At 40.7% G+C, this 20,653-nt stretch overlaps 1 protein-coding gene across 2 annotated transcripts in view; it reads left to right on the top strand.

The window, feature by feature from the left end:
• Positions 1–20,653, top strand: part of LOC146371175 (mitogen-activated protein kinase kinase kinase kinase 4-like) — a 103,883-nt gene that overhangs the window by 79,492 nt on the left and 3,738 nt on the right. Inside the window, exons 17-30 of one of the 2 annotated variants that reach the window (XM_084908175.1) lie at positions 3,511–3,620; positions 4,496–4,656; positions 4,859–4,956; positions 5,704–5,885; positions 6,863–6,980; positions 7,509–7,856; positions 8,660–8,774; positions 11,424–11,591; positions 11,989–12,132; positions 16,996–17,130; positions 19,343–19,443; positions 19,605–19,754; positions 19,848–20,007; positions 20,325–20,464. In XM_084908175.1, the coding sequence (XP_084764301.1) occupies positions 3,511–3,620; positions 4,496–4,656; positions 4,859–4,956; positions 5,704–5,885; positions 6,863–6,980; positions 7,509–7,856; positions 8,660–8,774; positions 11,424–11,591; positions 11,989–12,132; positions 16,996–17,130; positions 19,343–19,443; positions 19,605–19,754; positions 19,848–20,007; positions 20,325–20,464 (2,130 nt within the window). The remainder of the gene's footprint in view (positions 1–3,510; positions 3,621–4,495; positions 4,657–4,858; positions 4,957–5,703; positions 5,886–6,862; positions 6,981–7,508; positions 7,857–8,659; positions 8,775–11,423; positions 11,592–11,988; positions 12,133–16,995; positions 17,131–19,342; positions 19,444–19,604; positions 19,755–19,847; positions 20,008–20,324; positions 20,465–20,653) is intronic. The other variant, XM_084908176.1, reaches the window with a different exon arrangement.

Here is a 20,653-nt window from a genome sequence, read left to right as displayed (position 1 = left end):
CCTTCCTAGAGAAATCTCACTGCTGTCAAATATGGAAACAAAAAACTAGTTAAGGTTAAGATGGTGATTATGAATAAGGTGAAAGGCAGGATGTGCAGTGCCCACTATCAAAGTCACATGTTTTCCTCCACTCCCAGCCATGAATGTGTGCATGCTGCGTGGACCGTTGTGGTTCTGTCGGCACGCTTGTTTGCATGTCAGCCTGTTTTTACTCCTTATTCATGCATCATCTCCAGATAATTTTTTGAAGGTAATCTAAAAGGACCGTGCAGTATATCAAAAGGACTAAAATGTCCAAAAAAAAAAAGCTGACTAAAAGCCAAGCCAGTAAAAGCATGACTCAATATTTTTTTCCTGGATCAATTCAGCTTAATCTCTCCATTCCCTGTGAATTATGTCTTCTTTTATATTTTGTGTTGTTCCCTGATTTATCCAGGCTACCCTTTTTTTTTTTTTTTTTAAGTTAAAAGCTTTTACAGTGAAATTTCTGATCTCCCAAAAAAAGGGTGGCCCAGGTGATAACAGGTATGACGTGCAGATATGTCTATTTCACGAGTGCTCCTTCTCCCCTCCTGTTGCACTCTTGGGTTCTTAAGGGGATTTGCAAAGATTTGAGTCATTTAAAGATATGCCTTTAAAATGTCTACAGCTCTTCTTTGATTTTACAGACAAGCTGTGTCAATTTCTAACTGAAATCAGCTTCTGTGGTGTTAAAACGATCTAGTATTTCAGAGCAGTGGTTGTTAACATGTTGGCCTCTGACAAGTTGTCAGATCAACTCGCCACATCAGATATCTGAACACCATGTGTTATTATAAATCATAAATGCTCTGTGCACAAATGACCAAGACTGAAAATCCTTGCATCTGAGCTGAAAGAACATTTCCATCTAGAATCCCTGATTGAACTTAATGCCACTGGAAAAAGTGAATACTGTAGCAGCAAAAGGTTAAATATATGTCATCTTCCATCTACTTTAAGAGCATTATAATAAATCTATCATTTAATTATATCCTCTCATTTACATCTTTACCAACTGAATGTGCAGATGAGCTCTTCAGCTGAAGCCTGGCAGCAAATAGGAGCTAAATGACAGCTGCAGTGTATGGATGTGTCATTCTGTTAAGTCATCGCAGCTTTTCTTTGTTGTTTTTACTTTCTGCTCATTGCTGGATCCTTTCGTGCTGTAAGATCCCTCTCACTGTTCCACATCTAATTATGAATGACCCAAAATAACCTTACAATAACCAGTAGGACCTGCATCGCCCTGATTTCCACATTTGAGAAGTCTAATGTTAGTGTTACTAACATTAGCTCAAATGTGACAAACCCCTTAAGATACCCTACAGTCCCTGAGCTTGTTCCTTGTCTGAATACCCTGCATGCAGACTGACCTGCGCTCCCCCATTGTGTTCTGTTTTGTGTCGTCCGCAAGGTTCGTTCTCATCTGGCTGCTTTAAAGAGCAGCAGCAGCGTGGCCTCATCAAACTCCTCCACTGCCACTCCACCTGTTGTGTCACGATCGCACTCCTTCACAGAGCCGCTTACCCCTAGCTTTGAAAATCTCCACCTTCAAAACAGCCACGAATCCCGCCATCACCTTCCATCATCATCATCACCACTATCATCCTCATCATCAACGCCTGCTCGCACTGACCCACACCCCCATCCTCAGCCTAGGCCCCATGAACCAGCCCCTTCAGCGGAGGTCCCACCGAGGGTAAGGACTAGAAGAAAGAAGCCCAGTGTGGTAGCATTAGTTGAATAAGACAGTCTACTGTAATTATTTCCCACCATTTTTTTTTTATACAATATCAGAATTTAAACAGCTGTTATTTTTTTTCCTTGTATGGAGACCAAGAAACACGATATCCACTGTATGTGAGGAAATCGGATATTGCGGGGCATTTTAGTCCAATTTTTGCACACAATATCTGACAAAAGAGGAAGTTACTGTGTGGTGAAATTTCTTGTTCATGCAAAAATTGCTGTTAGTTAAAATGCATCACAACATTCAATCTGTGACCTTTCTATAACTCGACTGTTGTTCCACTTATAGGACGAGTCGAGACAGTCTGCCTCATGCTGCTTTTTTCTTCCCACACCACACTAATTTAGACTTTTGCTGCACCACCGCAAAAAAACATAAAAATAACAAGATGAGGAATGTAAGCATAAGAAGACAGTCGTTTCCTAAGAGAATCCACCCTGTCAATGCAACACAATGGGAAAGCTTCAAGTAAACAATGGTGGACCTCACAAGCAGGTTCAGCCTTAAAATAGAGGAAAATGCTACTGAGAAAAGATTGACCAATCAGTAACATCAGCTCATACTGTTCCCATGTTGTCCCTAACTTAAACTCTTAAATAAATAAATGGCTGGAGGGTCTGTTGTGCATGGCTGTGTTGCTCTGCTTTGCATTGGCTTCACTGAATTTACATGTGACTGATTTAGGGGAAAATGTGCTTCACATGCGTGACCTGTGACTATGATGAAGGCTTTAGTTGGCGTACGTACATTTATACATTTCAAGTTAGATTCTGTAAGAACACAACAGGCAGTCACGTCAGAGATGCGCAGCTCATAAGCAGCAGAGATGCAGTACGCATAGATCCTGTGTTTTTGTCACGTCATCACCAACCTGAAATGTGAGCTTGTTGGTGCGTTGTTTAAACAAACCCAGCTGTTTAATTTAGTCTGGTGTGAACACAGTTATTGTGTATTCTATTAGAAGGCAGTAACTCCCCCTTACATTAAAAATAATAAGATTACTTATCCTGACAGTACCAGAACAACATTTAAGCTCGTTACAAGATTTGTACCAACTGTCTAGCTTCCAAGGCTGCTACTTTTTATTTTAACACTTTTGTTTTATGCTTGCTAAACTCATGAATACTAAAACACTTCAGTTACTCACACCTTCCCCCTGATAATTCTGATATCCTTCTAATATGTGACAATTATTACTTGTTGGACATTTTTTAAGCTTTGGGTGTAATTTTACTGCCAAGTCAGACTTTAAATTGACTGACTGGAGCTTTCATCTCTGGGCCTGAATTAATTACACACAATCTGTACTTTTATGTCACTGAGTGAAAGGTATCTCTACAAAATCAGTAAAGGTTATGAATCTCTTAATAAGATTTATTCAATGCTTGCAGAATCTAACAGCTAGTAATTGTGAAAATGTAATTGACAATAATCGGTGCAGTAATTAAGCAAACAATCTGACACTGGGCGACATCGAGGGATTCAAAACTAGATGTTTTATACCATTTTATTGTTTCTATTTGGGAATCCTGAGTTATCACAAAAAAATAATGTGTTTACCTTAGTCATCCTGACATGTTGTGGTATAGCTACTAGTTCTGAAGTTTTCCAGTGGATTACACACTCATGTGACGGTGAAGTTTAAAAATATGTGATTTGCATATTCACGGCACATGGCAGCACATCGATGCCTAAAATGTGTGTATTTGTAAGCTGGTTACTGTTTTTATCATGAAAAGGTTCCTGTCAGGACTACATCAAGGTCACCAGTGTTGCCGAGGCGAGATTCGCCTCATCACCTTGGCAACGCCGTACACAGCAGCCACGCAGCACAACACAATGCTGCCAGGTAAACCTTCGTAACCTGTGTTGTGTGAATGTGTTTCCTTTCTTTGCTTTACTACTGCATTCTTCTTCTTGCAGTCTTTGTTTTTTTTTTTCATTTCCAAAATTTGGAAACGTGCCCTTTAAACGATATGACTGACATTCTAGATATGTGATATTTAGAAAAGAAAAGCCAAGCTTGCTATTTTTAAAAAGCATCTGTGTAGTATGACATGTGAGTCTTCTTTGAAATAACAAAAATATAATTCGTTAAACGACAGGAACTGGGCCCAGAATAGTACCCTGTGGCACTCCACTAGTGTCTTAAGCAGGAGACTGGATTCAACGTGCTTTAGAGCACGTTGAATCCAGTCTCCTGTTTTCAACTCTGCAATTACAAAGACATCCAGAAAGAAAAGACTTTCACAAAGGCTGTGCAAAAACACTTCATTTAGTGATGAATCTGACAAATTAATTCAGCGTCTTCACTGTCTGTGCTGTTGCAGTCCCAGTCTGCGGAGTTGTGTGGGAGGCTTTATGTAATAGTTCTAGCTGTCTAACCTTGTTGTCTCTACTTCTATAGTTGTGTGTAAATGTGTGTCTCTCTTTATTTCCAAACCACAAACCTTTTCATGGAGTGCCATCTCTCTTCCTTCCTCTTTACCCTGCAGTGCTGTTTTTAATTTCTAAAACTCTTGGCTTTCTGTAATTTCAAGTATTTAGCGTTTTTGCACTGCTCATTAAGAACTTTAACTATAATCCAATAACATGTCAGTAATAATTAGCAAATTTAAAGAGTTAAATTAGCTGTGCTCTATTTATAACATTTTAATTTGCTGTTTAAAAGTTTCTGTATCTACGATAGTTTACCTGACTCTCTTGACTCTGTTGCCTCTGCAGTGCAGCGGAGCCTCGGCTGCTTTGGGAACGAGTGGAGAAACTGGTTCCCAGAACGACCAGTAATACTGGCAGCGGAGGCTCCAGTTCCTCTAGCAGCTCCAGTAACTCCAGCTCTCAGCCCGGTTCTCACTGTGGCTCAGGAGAGAGGTTCAGGGCCCGCTGTGAGTTCACACATACGTTAACCAAGCCAGCAATTAGAAACATGCAGGAGGTGGACAATATAACTAAAAAATCACCTCAAAAAATAGCTGTGCTAAAGTGTGTAATGACATGTAGGTGAAATCACTAACAACATTAGTTAAACGTGTAGATTTTATTCCAACATTTCCAACATGCTGACCTTATCACCTCCACCTCCTTTAGCCTCTTCTAAATCGGAGGGTTCACCCCTCCAGCGGCCAGAGAATGCTGGGAAAAAACCAGAGGAGAGGAGGGACGTGCTCAGGCCGAACAGATCAGCGGTGAGAGTGGACACGGAGCTGACTAGCCAGTAGCTCACTAGGCGGGATGGGTTTAGTTAAACTCTGTGTGCGTGGTGACTGTTACATGTGTTGCGTCCAGTTAGTTGCTGTTAGATAGATGGAGAGTGTGATTATTAACAAATTGTGACAGGGATTTTGCTGCTTGAGTCTTTTTTGTGTGTGAGTATATGAATGAAAATAAACTGACTGGTCTGCTCAGGCTAAGAAATGCTTGTTTTATCTTTGGATTGAGCTTATTGGCTGAAGGGGTCTATTGCACGTATTATTTGCATTCTCTTCTCAGCGGTCTCTTCCTCAGCGGTGGTCTTTTTAACTCATGGCTTCTCTTAACTTAATAAATTAACTATTTTTTCTGAGCTGGTTTAATTTTTCATCTTTGCAGCTCTAACAACTGTTTCATTATTAGAATTAATCCACTAACCTTACCTACTGTAGCTTGAGGAGCACCAGCTGTACTGCTCTGGAGTCATCTCTTTTTTCTCTTTTATCTTTTGGCTTTGCTCTTCCGTTGGTTTCTCATTGGCTGGCGCACATCTATAACCATTCTTCTTCTCCAGCAGCTTTCTCTTTCCTGCGTTTCTTAAGCAAGATTAACAGCAAATCTTACGTAGTGCCCCTAGCTATTTGCATGTAATATGCAGTGATGAAGAACGGACAATACATCAGCAGAGCAAGAATGACTGAACACATTAAAACACGGTTCACTTTTTATGTCTCGGCTTCTAGGACCTGACGGCTCTGGCCAAAGAACTGCGTGCAGTGGATGATGTTCGCCCCCCAAATAAGGTGACAGATTACCCTTCATCCTCCAGTGAAGATTCGGACACCACTGACGAAGATGACGATGAAGAGGTGGATCAGGAGGCAGGTGAAGAGTCGACCTCTGGCCCGGAGGACTCCAGAGCTGTGTATGTACACAACGTTCCTGCAGGCTTTACACTTTCAGAGCAGAATTCATCGGTTCGGGTTAATGGATGAGATTATGCTCCTGCTTAGCAGAGATGCATTTTGATTTATCTGAAAGCCTTTTTAGGCAAGTTAAGCCAGGCTGCAGTCGTCTTGGTAATGCCTGCAGGCTGACAGGACCAGCCCTGTCTAAATAAGGAGGAGCCTTGTGTGCATAAAACAAAGCAGAAAGTCTGCAGTCACCAGTCAAATCACATTTTATTTTTTTTAATCAAATGCTGTACTACTATTCAACATTTAAGCTTTAAGTCCAGATACTATCTAAAGCACAAGTACTCACTGGAGTAGTTGCACACTCTTAATATCATATCCTCTACAAAGAAAACAACAAATGTATTGATAAGAAGATCACCTCAGTTTTAACTATATGTATTTAATTTGTGTGATATACTGGGATATTTATAATTGGAGCTATTTTTTTATATTCTGTTACATTTTGTAATATACTGGATTATTTCATTTCATTTAGTTATTGTTCTTACTGTTCTGGAGCAACTGTGACCACACAATTTCCTCTGGGATTAATAAAGTATTCTGATTCTGATTCCCGAGATGATCAACATGCACTTGCCACAGGACTTAAACTAATGTCACACTTAGTCATATTATGGATGTAGACAGCACATTCACCTACACCTGTATTACAGCGAGATGTAGAAAGCCTCCTAGAGCACAGTAGAGACTGCTTTGAGCCTATGTGCAGAGGACATTTGGCTAATTTGTTGTCAGGCAAGCTGTTTGTTGGCTCGTTGGGTAAAGTCCGGGGCAACCATCACCTTCGGCTCTGCAGAGTACCTTTGAGTGCCGTGTCTGTCTTTTATAAAGCTGCTTTTTCTCATGGCTTGCACGGGTGTGTAAAACCATATTGGAGCCCAAACATGATGTGTTTGTGTTGAACTTCTCCTCCCCTCACCTGCAGTTCTTCTCGGCTGAGTAACGGAGAAACGGAGTCTGTGAAAACCATGATCGTCCACGAAGAGGGCGAGAGTGACGCGGGCACAACGCCATGCAAAGACAGCACGCTGATTGTCAGACAGGTACTGGGAGATCGGAAAAAGAACAACCAATCGTTCACCTCGTACTTTTTAGCTTTCCCTTTATTTGTACATTTTGTTTGTTCATACCCCGACAGTTTATCCATTTTGTTTGTATGTTTCGTTGGTCATGTTCTTACTTTTTGGCCAGTGGATAGCAACTCAGTGTTAAGAAATGAAGCATAAAAGGCTGACAGAGTTTAATAATGCATACAGAGAAGTGTTGAACAATTTCAGACATTTAACTTTTAAAAAGCCATTTGATCAGGTGACAGAAAAAGAATCAGGTACGTAGGTCATCTTCACATACATTTAGGACCAATGCACACTACAAAAGGTCAGTTTAAGTAATTTTGGGGCATTACAAAAGTATTATCTTACCATGTAATCAACTGCTAACACGAGTTTTCTTTCCGCCTGTAGAATAGCCGCTCTAGTATACCCTTTGTTCTAGCTAATACCTTCCCTTCCCCTGAACTCATCAGGAACACATCTAGACCCAAAGCTGTGTACCCCTCTTTCTACTTCCAGAGTGCAGGTGACAACAGAAAGCGTACGGGCCCTGGCCCAGGCCAAACGCAGACACCTGGCATGCATGCAGGCTTTGCCCCGAGCCCCGGCTCGGTGTCGCTCCAGGGCCTCGCTCACCACACCCCCAGCCCCCACCACCACCATCATCACCACCATCATCACCCCATACAGCATTCGGACAGGAATGGCTTTGCTGGTCGCATCCACCATCTCCCAGACTTGATCCAGCAGAGCCACCATTCCTCCCCCTCCTCCTCTGCATCCAACTCCCCTTCCTCTTCCAGCCTTGCCAGTCCCTCGTCCATGTCCCCACAGAGTCCCTTGGACAAGCTTGGCATCCTCACAGAGGTATGTCTTCAAGTCCCAATGCAGACACTGGCTTAGGGTATTCATTTCTTGCACAAGAGTGTCAAAGGGAGCTTTTATAATTATTGCCATCTATAACACTGTAACTCCCCAAAACAACTAAAATCATTCAAATAAATAAGATGAGTGCTCGTTTTTTGTTTGTTTGTTTGTTTTTTCAGTTTTTCAGATTTTGACACACCATCTCTCTACAGAGAGATGCTGGTGTTGGTGGAAGCTTGCATTTTTGTGAATATCTCCTTGATATATTTATTATCGCAACAGATCTGTTAGCTCAGTTTTTGGGTTTTGTTTTGTTTTATTTTGTTTTTGCCAGAGTTGTCTTTTGTCTTAAAAGCATTCCTCAAAACATTTAAATCAATTTGTATGCCTTGATGTTGCCTATTTTCAGCAAACAAGCTATATTCTCACATTCTCCAGACAATAGATGGTAGCACACATGGCAGTTAGGAGTGAAACCGCAAGTATGTTTTCCAAGGAAATACTTTTTAAACGGCATTTTTTTCCCCTTTTGTGTTGTTATTGTTTTTTATTTGTTTTGTCAGCAGTATTCATATTTTTTTAGCCTTCATCATCCTTTTTGCCTGTTTCGCTGTTTATAAGTTTACCTCCTGAATGACTGTCCACTGTATTTGCATGCAACACATACCAAAATCCTCAGTTTGCCTGGCTGTGTTTTCACTGTGTTGTTAAGTGTTTCCATTTATCTTTGTCCGTAATATCTGCATATGTTTATGGTCTTTGAAAAACAACACTTAAACATTTACAAAACTCCTTCTTTGCAGAGCCAGTCTAGTAACAACATGCAGAAGCACAAGTCTTCTTCCTCCTTCACTCCGTTCATTGACCCACGACTTCTCCAGGTCTCTCCATCCACCGGCAGTGCCCTCAACAATGTCGGTAAGGTCACTTTGTCAACTTAGGTTAAATTAACACTTCCGTGAGAGATGACACGGGGATAAAGGTCACAATAAAGATCTGCAGGCTCCAAAGTCAAAGAATTATTTCTTAAGCCCACTGAGAAGAGCCTAACTAGATGTAAAGTGTAAAAAAAGTGTAAAGTGTGCGTGTTAGTCCCCATAGGGAAATAGTTCCTCTGCATTTAACCCATTCACCCAGTGAAGCAGTGGGCAGCCACCAATGCAGCGCCCGGGGAGCAGTGTGTAGGGACGGTACCTTGCTCAGGGGTACCTCAGGGTAGCCGTTCAGTGGAGTCGAACCCCCGACCTTCTGATCATGGGGCCGCCACTCTACCTACTGGGCTATCCCTGCCGTTTTACCGCAGGCATAAGAGAAATCCAAAAAGCATTTCTGGTTGTTGAATCAAACTTTGAACAAACTATGAGGAAAAGTTGTCACTCTGGAAAAGCTCAAACACAATGACTTCAATTCTGAAATTGAATTCAACTTTTTACTCACAACTCAAAGTCACTGAACTGGAATAGAAGCTGCAGTTCTGAGGTTTGACTGTTGTTCAGGAGGGAACAGCCCTTCTGAGTACATCCAAAGAGAAATCCCAGAGTGCTTCCCTGACTGAGCTGCACCACTGATCTCATGCTCACACGTGGAGTTCAGGTGTCTCAAAATATGATAGCAAAAATTCCTTAGCTGTTCAGATTGGGACTTGAGTCTGTGAGCTTTCAAACAGTTGACTCATATGATGACTGACGGCTGGTTTTCTTTACTTTTCTGACAGTTTACAAATGTTTGGGACATTTTAGTCATTCGGATGAATTTTGGTAAACTATTACTACAGTTATTAAACAACTGAATCAAGGTAATAATGAAAAAAAATATAATAATAGTTTAATGAAATTCATCCAAAACACTAAATATGAAAGAGGGACAGCTCATGTTGAGCAGTTTGGAGGCAAGGCTGAGATGTTTGGAGATATGTAGAGGAGGGAGAGTGGATATATCGGAGAAATGATGCATCTGCCAGCAGGGGAGAAAATCAGAGAGAAAGATGTAGTGAAGAACATGCAGAAGGTTGGTGTGACAGAGGATGATGAAAGGGACAGGGTGAGATGATGAGCAGATGATCTGCTTTAATGACCCTTAATGGGAGCAACTGGAAAAAGAAGAAAGAGGATAAAAAGCTTTGCAAAATCGACTTTGCCTAGAGGTGAGGTCTTTGAGGCAGTAGGTATGTGATTGACCATAATCAACTATAATCAACACTAAAGAGATTAATACATGGAGATCGGATTCAAAAATTAAGGCTTGGTTTAAAATAATATAACTGAGTTATTGTAGTTTACAATAAACATTTTCAAGTGCTGGTTTTTCCCTGGATGCTGAATAAGCATTTGGCCAGGTGAGCGGTAGTATGAACATATAAATGGTTGGCTGCAATGGGAATTAATTAATATTTATATCTTCTTGATGACTGGGTCTCAGACTTTTTCTCATATTTCCTCCTCCAAAAGTCATATAAGAGGTTCATACTGTCCAACACACTTCTTTCAGTAATCATAAGTGAAACAAAGAGATCTTACTTGAATTTTAGTGTGCTAAAAATCATTGTTAGGAAGCTTTTGGTTGTTTATTTTTGTTTATTTAATTGATGATTATCATTCATCATTATTAACAACCAAGTTCGACACAACTTTCTTCCCCAAGCCACCCCCAGTGATGGCTCTCTGAAAACCGTTCCTTTAGGTTAAACCCACCGCTTCAGTTTTGACTTGCGTCTGACTAGCCGCCAGTGTCCACAGCTGCAAACTTGCAGTCAGATACACAGAAGCTCTGACAAAAACAGCTTCTTCTTTTCAAGGAGTAAAGAGGCTGAGCACGTGAAAATGTCATTATCATTAACAAACAAAAAGAGTTTGTAAGTGTGGACTCTGTTTCACTCAGGTCATAGAGTTCATTAGCTATCGCCATTAACAAACAAAGCTTTCTTATCACTACAGCCCTGTTCTCTCATCGTCAAGGCCAAATCTTAAGCCATTACCTCACCTGATGCAGCTGGTGACCAGCCATTGACCCCCTTAAGTATACTAGATTGTTCAGTCAGCATTTAATCACTGATTTGAGGCAGTTAAGTTTTCCTACAGATGCCTGAATCTAGAACCAAATGCATGTAAGAGAGCCGGGTAATGAGTAATCCACAACAGACACCATAAAAACTCTTGCATTGGCTGCAGAGACCTTCTGACCCTGCACAGCTTGTTTTTCTGTCCCAGTGTAATCAGCAGCTGAGAACTATTCTGTTATTCTAATAATCTCACAGTCTCTGATGGATGGTTGTCTTTGAACGTCATATCAGCTCCCTTTTTTACTGGTTTGAGCGGAGCAGTAGTGGGAATCATTACATTGATATTTATATTTCTGTATACAATTCCAAACTTTCATACTTACAACATGACCAGTTATTCACAGTAATATAAAATGTACATCAATCACACAATATTGATATTCCATTCTTAAATATCACAGTTCACTACACAGCTTTCTAATGCTGATCATGTGACTGACCCTCACCCCGTCCGGTAAACTCTACAATCCTACGCCATCCTACCTAAGCCCTTCCCTTTGACCTTTCAGGCTATGGGAACGATGCCCGGCTGGCAGAGGCACTGAGAGCAGATCCATCCCGGAAGGGCTCCGTGGTCAACGTCAATCCGGTCAACACCCGCCCTCAGAGTGACACCCCAGAGATCCGCAAATACAAGAAGAGGTTCAACTCTGAGATTCTTTGCGCTGCGCTCTGGGGTAAGAACAAAAAGATAGGGCTTAAAAGAAAGGATACTTTAAAATAATTACCCATCAGTTGATCAGACTATGATGTCACCTTGAATAACAGGGTGGGGGTGGGGGGATAATGGGTTCTTAAAGAAAATGCTACTTATTTAATAAGGATTTTTTTTTATGTAAATTATTATTAAAGGTAAATTTGTTGTGCCAATGTTTAAGTATTTGTATTAACATTCATCAAAGTCCAGCTTTTTACCAGAAGTTGTAGTTATAAAGGCCTTCACCACATGGTGGCAGCAAAGCTCTAATAAGGCCACATACTAGCTCCGTCAGGCCAAGCAGCAGACCTCCAGTTGAGGTCAGTGGCTTTTTTTGGACGTTATCCTTATGGGCATGTTTGTGCATTTGTGTGTAGGAGTGAACTTACTGGTGGGAACAGAAAGCGGCCTGATGCTGTTGGATCGCAGTGGTCAGGGGAAAGTTTACCCTCTGATTAACCGCCGACGCTTCCAGCAGATGGACGTCCTGGAAGGACTCAATGTCTTGGTCACTATATCAGGTACACAGACAGGCACACTTTAAGCACCCTGATTAGTGCAACTAGAATTAGGAACCGATGAGAGATGGACTGAAACCAACGTCTAACATTGTGCAGTATAAAGCACAAACTTGCACACAGAGTTACCTTGAAAGTACAGTGCTCGACAAACACCTTGAGCCACCCCTCATTATATTTTGCTAGGAAAATTGGAAATAGGTATAATGATAAAAGATGTGAAAACAAAGTATATACGTTTTCAAGTAGCCTCAGAAATTTGTATTTAATCTGACCACCTATTAGAATTGAATAGAATAGAATTCAACTTTATTGTCATTGGACATGTCACAAGTACAAGGCAACGAAATGCAGTTTGCATCCATCCAGAAGTGCTTTAACCATGATATAGATATATTACAATATATATTAGCAATAATATAGATATGTAAATATATTACAGAAATGGGTCTGTTATAGGTATGAGGGTACAAAATATGGGTCTATTATGGTATGTTATAATGTACACATAATAATGTAATGTAAAAAATAATGTATAACTATAAGTATGTACAGGCTGTAGTGGTGTACAAGCTATGTACAGGCTATGAACAGGATATAAATATGAAAGCTATACAGAAATATGAACTATGCAAGTTATAAACAGTTGTAGAATTAAAATTATCGTATCTACAGAATGATTATTTACACAGAACTATACAGTAGTGCAGTTAAGATAAGTGAGATATGTGGATAATTTCTACAGAGGCTGTATAAAGTGCTAGTGGTTGTGAGTGGTGGTTCAGTCCATGTTATTATTGTGTGTTTGAGGGTACAGTTGTCCATTGTGTGTGTGGTGTGTAGGTGGTTGTGGGTGTGTGTATGTTCAGTCCATGTGTTAACGTGGGTCAGATGTCAGGAGGCAGCGTTCAGGAGTCTGACAGCTGTGGGGAAGAAGCTGTTCTGGTACCTGGTGGTCTTAGTCCGGAGGCTCCTGTAGCGCCTCCCAGAGGGCAGGAGGGTGAAGAGTCCATGTGATGGGTGACTGGGGTCTTTGATGATTTTCCCAGCCCTTTTCAGACACCGCTTCCCGTAGATGTCATTTATGGCAGGAAGTGGAGCTCCCGCGATGCGCTGGGCAGTTTTCACGACCCTCTGCAACGCCTTCCGGTCCGAGGCAGAGCAGTTCCCGTACCAGACTGTTATACAGTTGGTCAGGATGCTCTCGATGGTGCAGCAATAGAAGTTCACCAGGATGTCTGAGGACAGGTGGTTCTTCCTCAGAGCCTTCAAAAAGAAGAGGCGCTGGTGAGCCTTCTTGACCAGCTTGGAGCAGTTGGTCGTCCAGATGAGATCCTCGGAGATGTGGACTCCCAGGACCTTGAAGCTGCTCACACGCTCCACAGCCGTCCCTTTAATGTAGATGGGTGGATGTGGGCCAGCATTCCTCCTGTAGTCCAGTGAGCTCCTTGGTCTTCTCAGTGTTAAGCAGCAGGTTGTTCGTGTCGCACCACTCAGCCAGATGATCCACCTCCTCCCTGTAGGCGGCCTATTATTCTTCAACATAGTCTGAACTCTTCTCCAGGCTTCAAGTTGATACCACACTGCTTTAATGATGTTGACGTGCTATGACTGATAGTGTTTCATTGTGTTTTTTTGTCCAGCTATGCTTTTACTGCATTGGCAGTGTGCTAAAAAGTGAAGTCACTGCCAATAATGTTTAACATATTGCATTGTGTTTGAAAATCTGGTGGTATTTTCATTTTTACCTCAACTCTTCTGTATGTATGATGATGATTTGGACCAAAATTTTCAAATTTATATTTATCTCTCCATCAGACCTGTTTCCACTGATTTTCAGTCCAGTTCTTGTATAATTTGTCCTTAAGAGTGGCTTCTTGACAGCCACACTTCCACTGAGACCACTGGTGAGGCTTCATTGTAGAATAGATGGATCAGCTGGAGGTCCAGATACATCTTTCAGGTCCTGTGTCAGGTTTTGCTGGCCTTTTTTCCTGTTTCTTTAAGACTTGACTTTCAGCTATCTGCAAATTCTTTTGTTCTCTACTTGTCAAGTTTTCAGGTAATCACTCTTAAGAATCACTTTGTAGATGAAAAAATATTTTTCGTGAAATATTTTATCAAAGAGCAACAACTTTATTGACTGACTAATGCGTTTCGAAACGCGTTGGTCAGTCAATAAAGTTGTTCCTCTTTCGTATTAAGTGTTGCTGGAGTTCCTGCGTTGTGAGTTTTTCATCCTGTCCATGCACCTTGGAAGTAGGTGAAATTGTTCCAGAAATTTCTGCTGTCAAATATTTTATGCCAAACCATTTTATGTTGTGTTTCATTGTATTCATTTTTCCTGGATTCAGCTTCTAGTGACAAAAGATACTATTTAAAATTGAATCTTTGCAAAGTTGTCTTTTATGTTTAGACACAACACTGGCACATCCCAGGAGTTAATGCTTTTTTCATGCTTGAATGATTCACAGACCAGTGATAAGTAGCTCAACAAACAAACTCAGCAAAGCAGCAATGACCTTGAGGTCAAGATCACTGAAATTCAAAGTCGTCTGAGAGTTTTAGCAGCTACACCTATGGTATACATTTGAAGCTCCTACATTGCCTTATCTTGAGTTATCGCCTTCACAGACTTGGGTGTCGTTGCTGCTGCCTAGCGGGGTGATGACAATACCCAATCAGCCTTTTATGACTAAGGAGTAAAAGTGAAAAATTTGGCTGCTTGGAAGTAAAATATTTAAAAAATGAGGGGTGGCTCAAGACCTTTGCACAATACTTCAGTTTGTACATTATGTGGCCAAAAAATGTTCACTTTTCTGCTTGTCCAGCTTAGTCTGCTCAGTATCTGTTTGACCATCTTTTTCTAGTCTGCTTTCTACTTTCGCACATTGAAAGAGCACCCGCAGTCGTACTTCTCCTTTCACAATTTCCCAAATGCACAGAAATGACACAACACATAATCTGAGTGAAAAGGATATTGAGTAAAACTCTGTTAGCTGAAACCACGTCATGTATGTGCATGCTATGTAACATTGACACACAATTGAGATTTCCATGATGGACGGAAACGTTCTTCCATGTAACTGATTTGCAGTAGATTTCTAGGAGACAGTGTGACAGAAGAAAATTACCAAGATTTCAGCACTCATTACTCAGCAAAATGTTACTGGGTCTTCATAAATCCACTATTATAAACACATTCTGACTAAACTCATAACACAAACACTTAATAGTAAAAGCTCTTGAGTGATTACTCACAGCTTTAGCTGAAAAAGGGATGTGAATCTTGGATAATATTCAAGTTAGGAGTATGAGATTGGAAGTGTGGATTGTAAAAGTTTCCGCATCCCTATAAATAAAGGCACATTACAGAGCCGTGAAAAAGTACTGGCTCCCTTCCTGATTTGTTATTTTTTTGTATATTTGTCACACTTGCATGTTTCAGATCATCAAACAAATTTTAACGTCAGACAAAATGCAGGTTTTAAATGAAGATTTCATGTTCATTAAGCCTCAATAAGGCAGATTGTCCGAATAATTCAGGGCTACTTCTGCTCTTCCTAAGATCTGGTAGAAAATCAGATCAACAACACGACATGTTGTCCTGCAAAAAGGAGAACGAGAACTAGCTCACAGAAATGTTTGGGTATTATTTTATTATATATAATCTTTGTTAACTTTACCACAATATAAAACACTTTGCCATTGCTACGTGTCTGAAGCCAGAGATCAATTGTATTGTTCCACAATCAGATAATATGTAAGTTGAACTTTTTGGCAGGCGTGCACAGCGCTGTGTTTGGAGGAAAAAAGGGAAAATCCACTGCAAAGCAAAGCCAAGGCCTCAGTCCAGACATGTTTGAAACTCTAAAACTCTTCCATGCAGAAATAAAAGACATGCATGTTCTTGTGTGCTCTGCAAGAATTTGGTCATAAATGAAGCGACACAGATGCAGGAGAAAGTTTTCTATCACAGCTGTATTTTTATATAATTCTATAATGAGAGAGGCCGCACCCTGAAGTAGAATACGCAAACGTAAGTAAACTGATTAGACAGTTATTTACCTGTGCCATATAAACTGTAACTCTGTGTGACAAGTCATTACTTTAAGGTGAAGTTTGCACTCAGTGCTGGGGATATTAATTATTATGGATTAAAGTAGTTAGTTTGGTTGTAACAGATGCAGTTAATGTGCTTTGGGTGGTTTCTTCTGCTGTCTTAACTGAAGATATGTTTTAAAAAAAAAAAAGTCAAAACACAGTTTATAGTCTCTAGAGTCTTATATTATTTGTAGCAGACTATCTTTATCACTGTACACCTTACCTTAAATGTAACTTTTTATTTCAGGTTAGGTTGGTATGAGCTAGTAAGTGGGATATGGGAAAAAAGGGACCATAAGTGATCATATATACAGTAAGGGCAACAGATTTGGATTATGTCTGAGTTTAGGGCTATTTTTTACCTCAAATTCTGGAGTCATTGAATGAATCATGAATAAAAAAATTACAAAAAGCATTTTACAGGAGAAAATCAGAACCATTGTCCATGACTTGAAACTTAGAAAGGTTAAGTGGTGCAAGATAAACAAACAGAATCACTTAAAAAGAAGTAAATTCATGTTTTCAAATGGTCAAGTCAAAGTTCAGACCTTAAGGCAACTGAAAAAGGCTGTTCCATCAAAATTCCTCCACACACACACACACACACACACACACACACACACCACACACACACACACACAACCTCATGAGTTTCAAGCAGCTTCAGACATTTCTCAGAGCCTCTGATAAGATCAACCGCATAGCAATTCTTACATTTTGTTTTTGCTCTTCTTTACTTCGGTGTTTCTCAATCAACTACAGGTAAGAAGAACAAGCTCCGTGTATACTACCTGTCCTGGCTGAGGAATAAGATTCTGCATAATGACCCAGAGGTTGAGAAGAAACAAGGCTGGACAACCGTAGGAGACTTGGAGGGATGCGTCCACTACAAAGTTGGTACGTAATATCACAAAAGGACATGTTGCATTTAAGAGTTTGGGAAGATTTCACTGTATTTATGAGCATAAATACTCATAACAGACTACAAAGGTGGTAAGTTTGAGATAAGGGCCTTCCACAGTGCAAGAGTGCAAGTGCATGGGGACAGTGTGTGTGGAGATCACAGCAGGGACTGGTGTTGTTTTTTTACTGACTTCACACCTAATGGGGGTTACTTGCACACCACTCCTAAATGAAACTATTAACTGACCCACTCACCAGATTGCAAAATACACAAAGTCACAAAAAGGAAACCAAGAGGCCAACGTGCAGTGAACAAAGAGACAATCTGACAAGGACAAAAGGGATTAGTAGAATCTATAGTTTTTACTGATTGAATAATTACTTAGAAACCTGCTGGCAGCTGTAGACATGATAACTGGTCCCTGATATTGGTCACAGCCACCTCTTAGCTCACTGCCTGCAAAACAAGCAGCTTCTCCCCACCAGTTTTAACCGGTTAGACAGATGCTTATTCTCATGTAAAACTCAGTGAACTACTAGGAGAGGTTACTCTCTTCTGGGAAGTTGGCTGTAGCTATGCAGCTTTCTGAACAGAACAGATCCATGTACATGATACTTTTTAATTATTCAGTGCTTTAATAAATAATAAAATAAATAAAGTGATTCCCAAATTTTTCTGAGACATGAAGACTAAAATTAAATGTCACAGGAGAAATCTCTGACCTGTCTACCTCCCCTCACCCCCAACCACTCACGGGAAATGGCCGGCTCTCGCTGAACCTGGCTCTGCTGGAGGTTTCTTCCTGTTAAAAGGGAGTTTTCCTTCCCACTGTCGCCAAAGTTCTTGTTCATCTAGTTTTGCGGTCGTCTGATTGTTGGGGTTTTCTTTGTATTATCGTAGGATCTTTGCCTTACAATATAAAGTGCTTGAGGCAACTGTTATTGTGATTTGGCGCTATATAAATAAAATGGAATTGAATTGAAACTACAAATACAAAGAAACACAACAAAACAAAAAAATTAAATTGACAGGGATCAAAAGGTCAAGGTCATGTTTATTTATATAGCACAGGGGTGTCCAACTCCAGTCCTTGAGAGGTACTGTCCTGCAGCTTTTAGATGCATCCCTACTCCAACACAGCCGAATTAAATGGTTCAGCATGCCATCAAGGCAAAGGCCTAATAACAAGCCATTCATTTGATTCAGGTGTGTCGGAACAAAGATACATCTGAAAGCTGCAGGACAGTAGCTCTCAAGAACTGGAGTTGGACACTGATATAGCACATTTCCAAACAGTCCATGCTGCACAAAGCGCTTAACAATGCAAAACAACAACAAACACACTGCAACAAATTGGGAACAAGGTTGCCAAATATGTCTATCTATCAGTGTCTATGAATATCAGCCTTTAGTTTCTGCTTTGTGCTTTTCATATGTAGGAATTCAAATCGGCTATGTGCTTCGGGAACCTACATGCCATTGATAAATCGTAGAATGAAAACCCTTGATTAAGTAATAATGTGGTAAAAGCATCCGAGAAGACATGCAAGTAGACTTTCCTGTCTAAAACTCAGAATGTCATTCATGATTTTATTGCCAGACAGGCACTTCCTGTTGGAAACTCCTATGTAGTGATCAGAGCTGTTGGCTGAGGAATCCGTTTCCCGTCCAACAGCTTTATTCATGCATGTTCATTATTTTCTTGAATCAGCACTTGTGGAAAGTACAGGACTTTGCAGCAATGATGAGAAAATCAATATTGGAAAAGTAACATTTGTAACACTGTTGCCAAAACAGTGGGTTTATGTGGACGTAGGGAAAAAGAGCTGAGAGTGCACATTTAACTGTGTTCCTCAGATGATTTGCAAAAAGTAAGCTTGTACCGGGGTTGGGTTTAGAGGACATTTCTGTTATTCTACGCAGATGTAAGCTGAAAGCAGACACTTTCTATTAATTTAATTGTGCAGGCATTCTGGGCTAACCGTTTTCTTTTTAAGATGCCAGGAATTGTTGTTTCTGTGGTGCAATACAAACTGCTGTGAATATTTCAGATTAAACCCAAATAAACATCAGTTAAAATAATAACTTTCTCCCTCCATTTCTTGCAATATTAAGTTAGTAAGCAGAGATGAGCCCACACTACTCTCCTGCCCTGTGGTAATCATGCTATTTTCAAGTGATTTATTCAGATTTTTATTTCCCCAGTGAAATATGAGAGGATCAAATTCTTGGTTCTGGCTCTGAAGAACTCTGTGGAGGTCTACGCTTGGGCACCCAAGCCCTACCACAAATTCATGGCCTTCAAGGTAAATAAACCGACCAGCTAGTTGTTGGTGCTATTGCTTGTTATTGTGCTCTTTGTGTTTTTTCTTTTCCAAATGATAGCAATCTATCATCTCTGTGTTTTGGCAAATATCGACTGATATTAAGCTGAAAGACTAAGATTTCTGATCTGTGTGCGCCTCAGTCTTTCGGTGATCTGGTGCATAAGCCGCTGCTGGTTGACCTGACCGTGGAGGAAGGTCAGAGGTTAAAGGTAATCTATGGCTCGTGCTCAGGCTTTCACGCCGTGGATGTCGACTCTGGGGCCGTTTACGACATCTACCTGCCCACACACGTAAGAACACAGCTGTAAAATAACGCACCTGCTCGTTTGTTGTATGTGTTAAAAGAGGAGTCACTCTTATAATGTCTGTTGTTTTTCCTCCAGATCCAGACGAGCATCCAGTCTCACGCAATCATCATTCTGCCTAACACTGATGGCATTGAACTGCTCGTGTGCTACGAGGACGAGGGTGTTTATGTCAACACCTACGGACGCATCACCAAGGACGTGGTGCTGCAGTGGGGGGAGATGCCCACCTCAGTGGGTGAGTAACTGGGTGAAAAGCTACACAAACACCTGCCCTATAATGTTTTCTTGTCTGTCTAGGTCAGTGTTGCCCAGCCTTTTTGCCTCACAACCCTCCAAGAGCTAAAGTGTCCCTGCACCTACACCTTTACACCTGATTTTTTTTTTTTTTTTAAAGTAGTGCTTTTTTTCTGTTAATGATTAAAAATCATCAACAAGTCGATTGTTTTAGCACATTTATGTTTGACACCTCTGGTCTAGGGATCTAACATTTTCTTCGTCTTGTTTTTAAATAGAGTTAGATATCCGTATTCTAACTAAAACATCTCTTCACAGCCTACATTCGGTCTAACCAAATCATGGGTTGGGGCGAGAAGGCCATCGAGATCCGCTCTGTGGAGACCGGTCACCTGGACGGCGTCTTCATGCACAAGAGAGCTCAGCGACTCAAGTTCCTCTGTGAAAGAAATGACAAGGTGAGATTGGCATGTCAGCACCGCTGCCAGTGACCTAACCAACTCGCATGACTCGTGCACATCTTTGGGATTAGTCAACTTTGTGTTTGCTCAATAAAAATAAAACACAAGAAAACCCTCCTCCAAGCAAATAAGACCAGCTCCTCCAACTTGACTGCAGGCCATCTGAGAAGCATCTTTTAAAATCAA

Source organism: Perissodus microlepis, chromosome 16, assembly GCF_051167445.1.
Source record: "Perissodus microlepis isolate ML-2025 ecotype Zambia chromosome 16, ASM5116744v1, whole genome shotgun sequence".
In the NCBI taxonomy this organism is placed as follows: domain Eukaryota; kingdom Metazoa; phylum Chordata; class Actinopteri; order Cichliformes; family Cichlidae; genus Perissodus; species Perissodus microlepis.
This window is presented reverse-complemented; position numbering and strand designations above follow the sequence as displayed.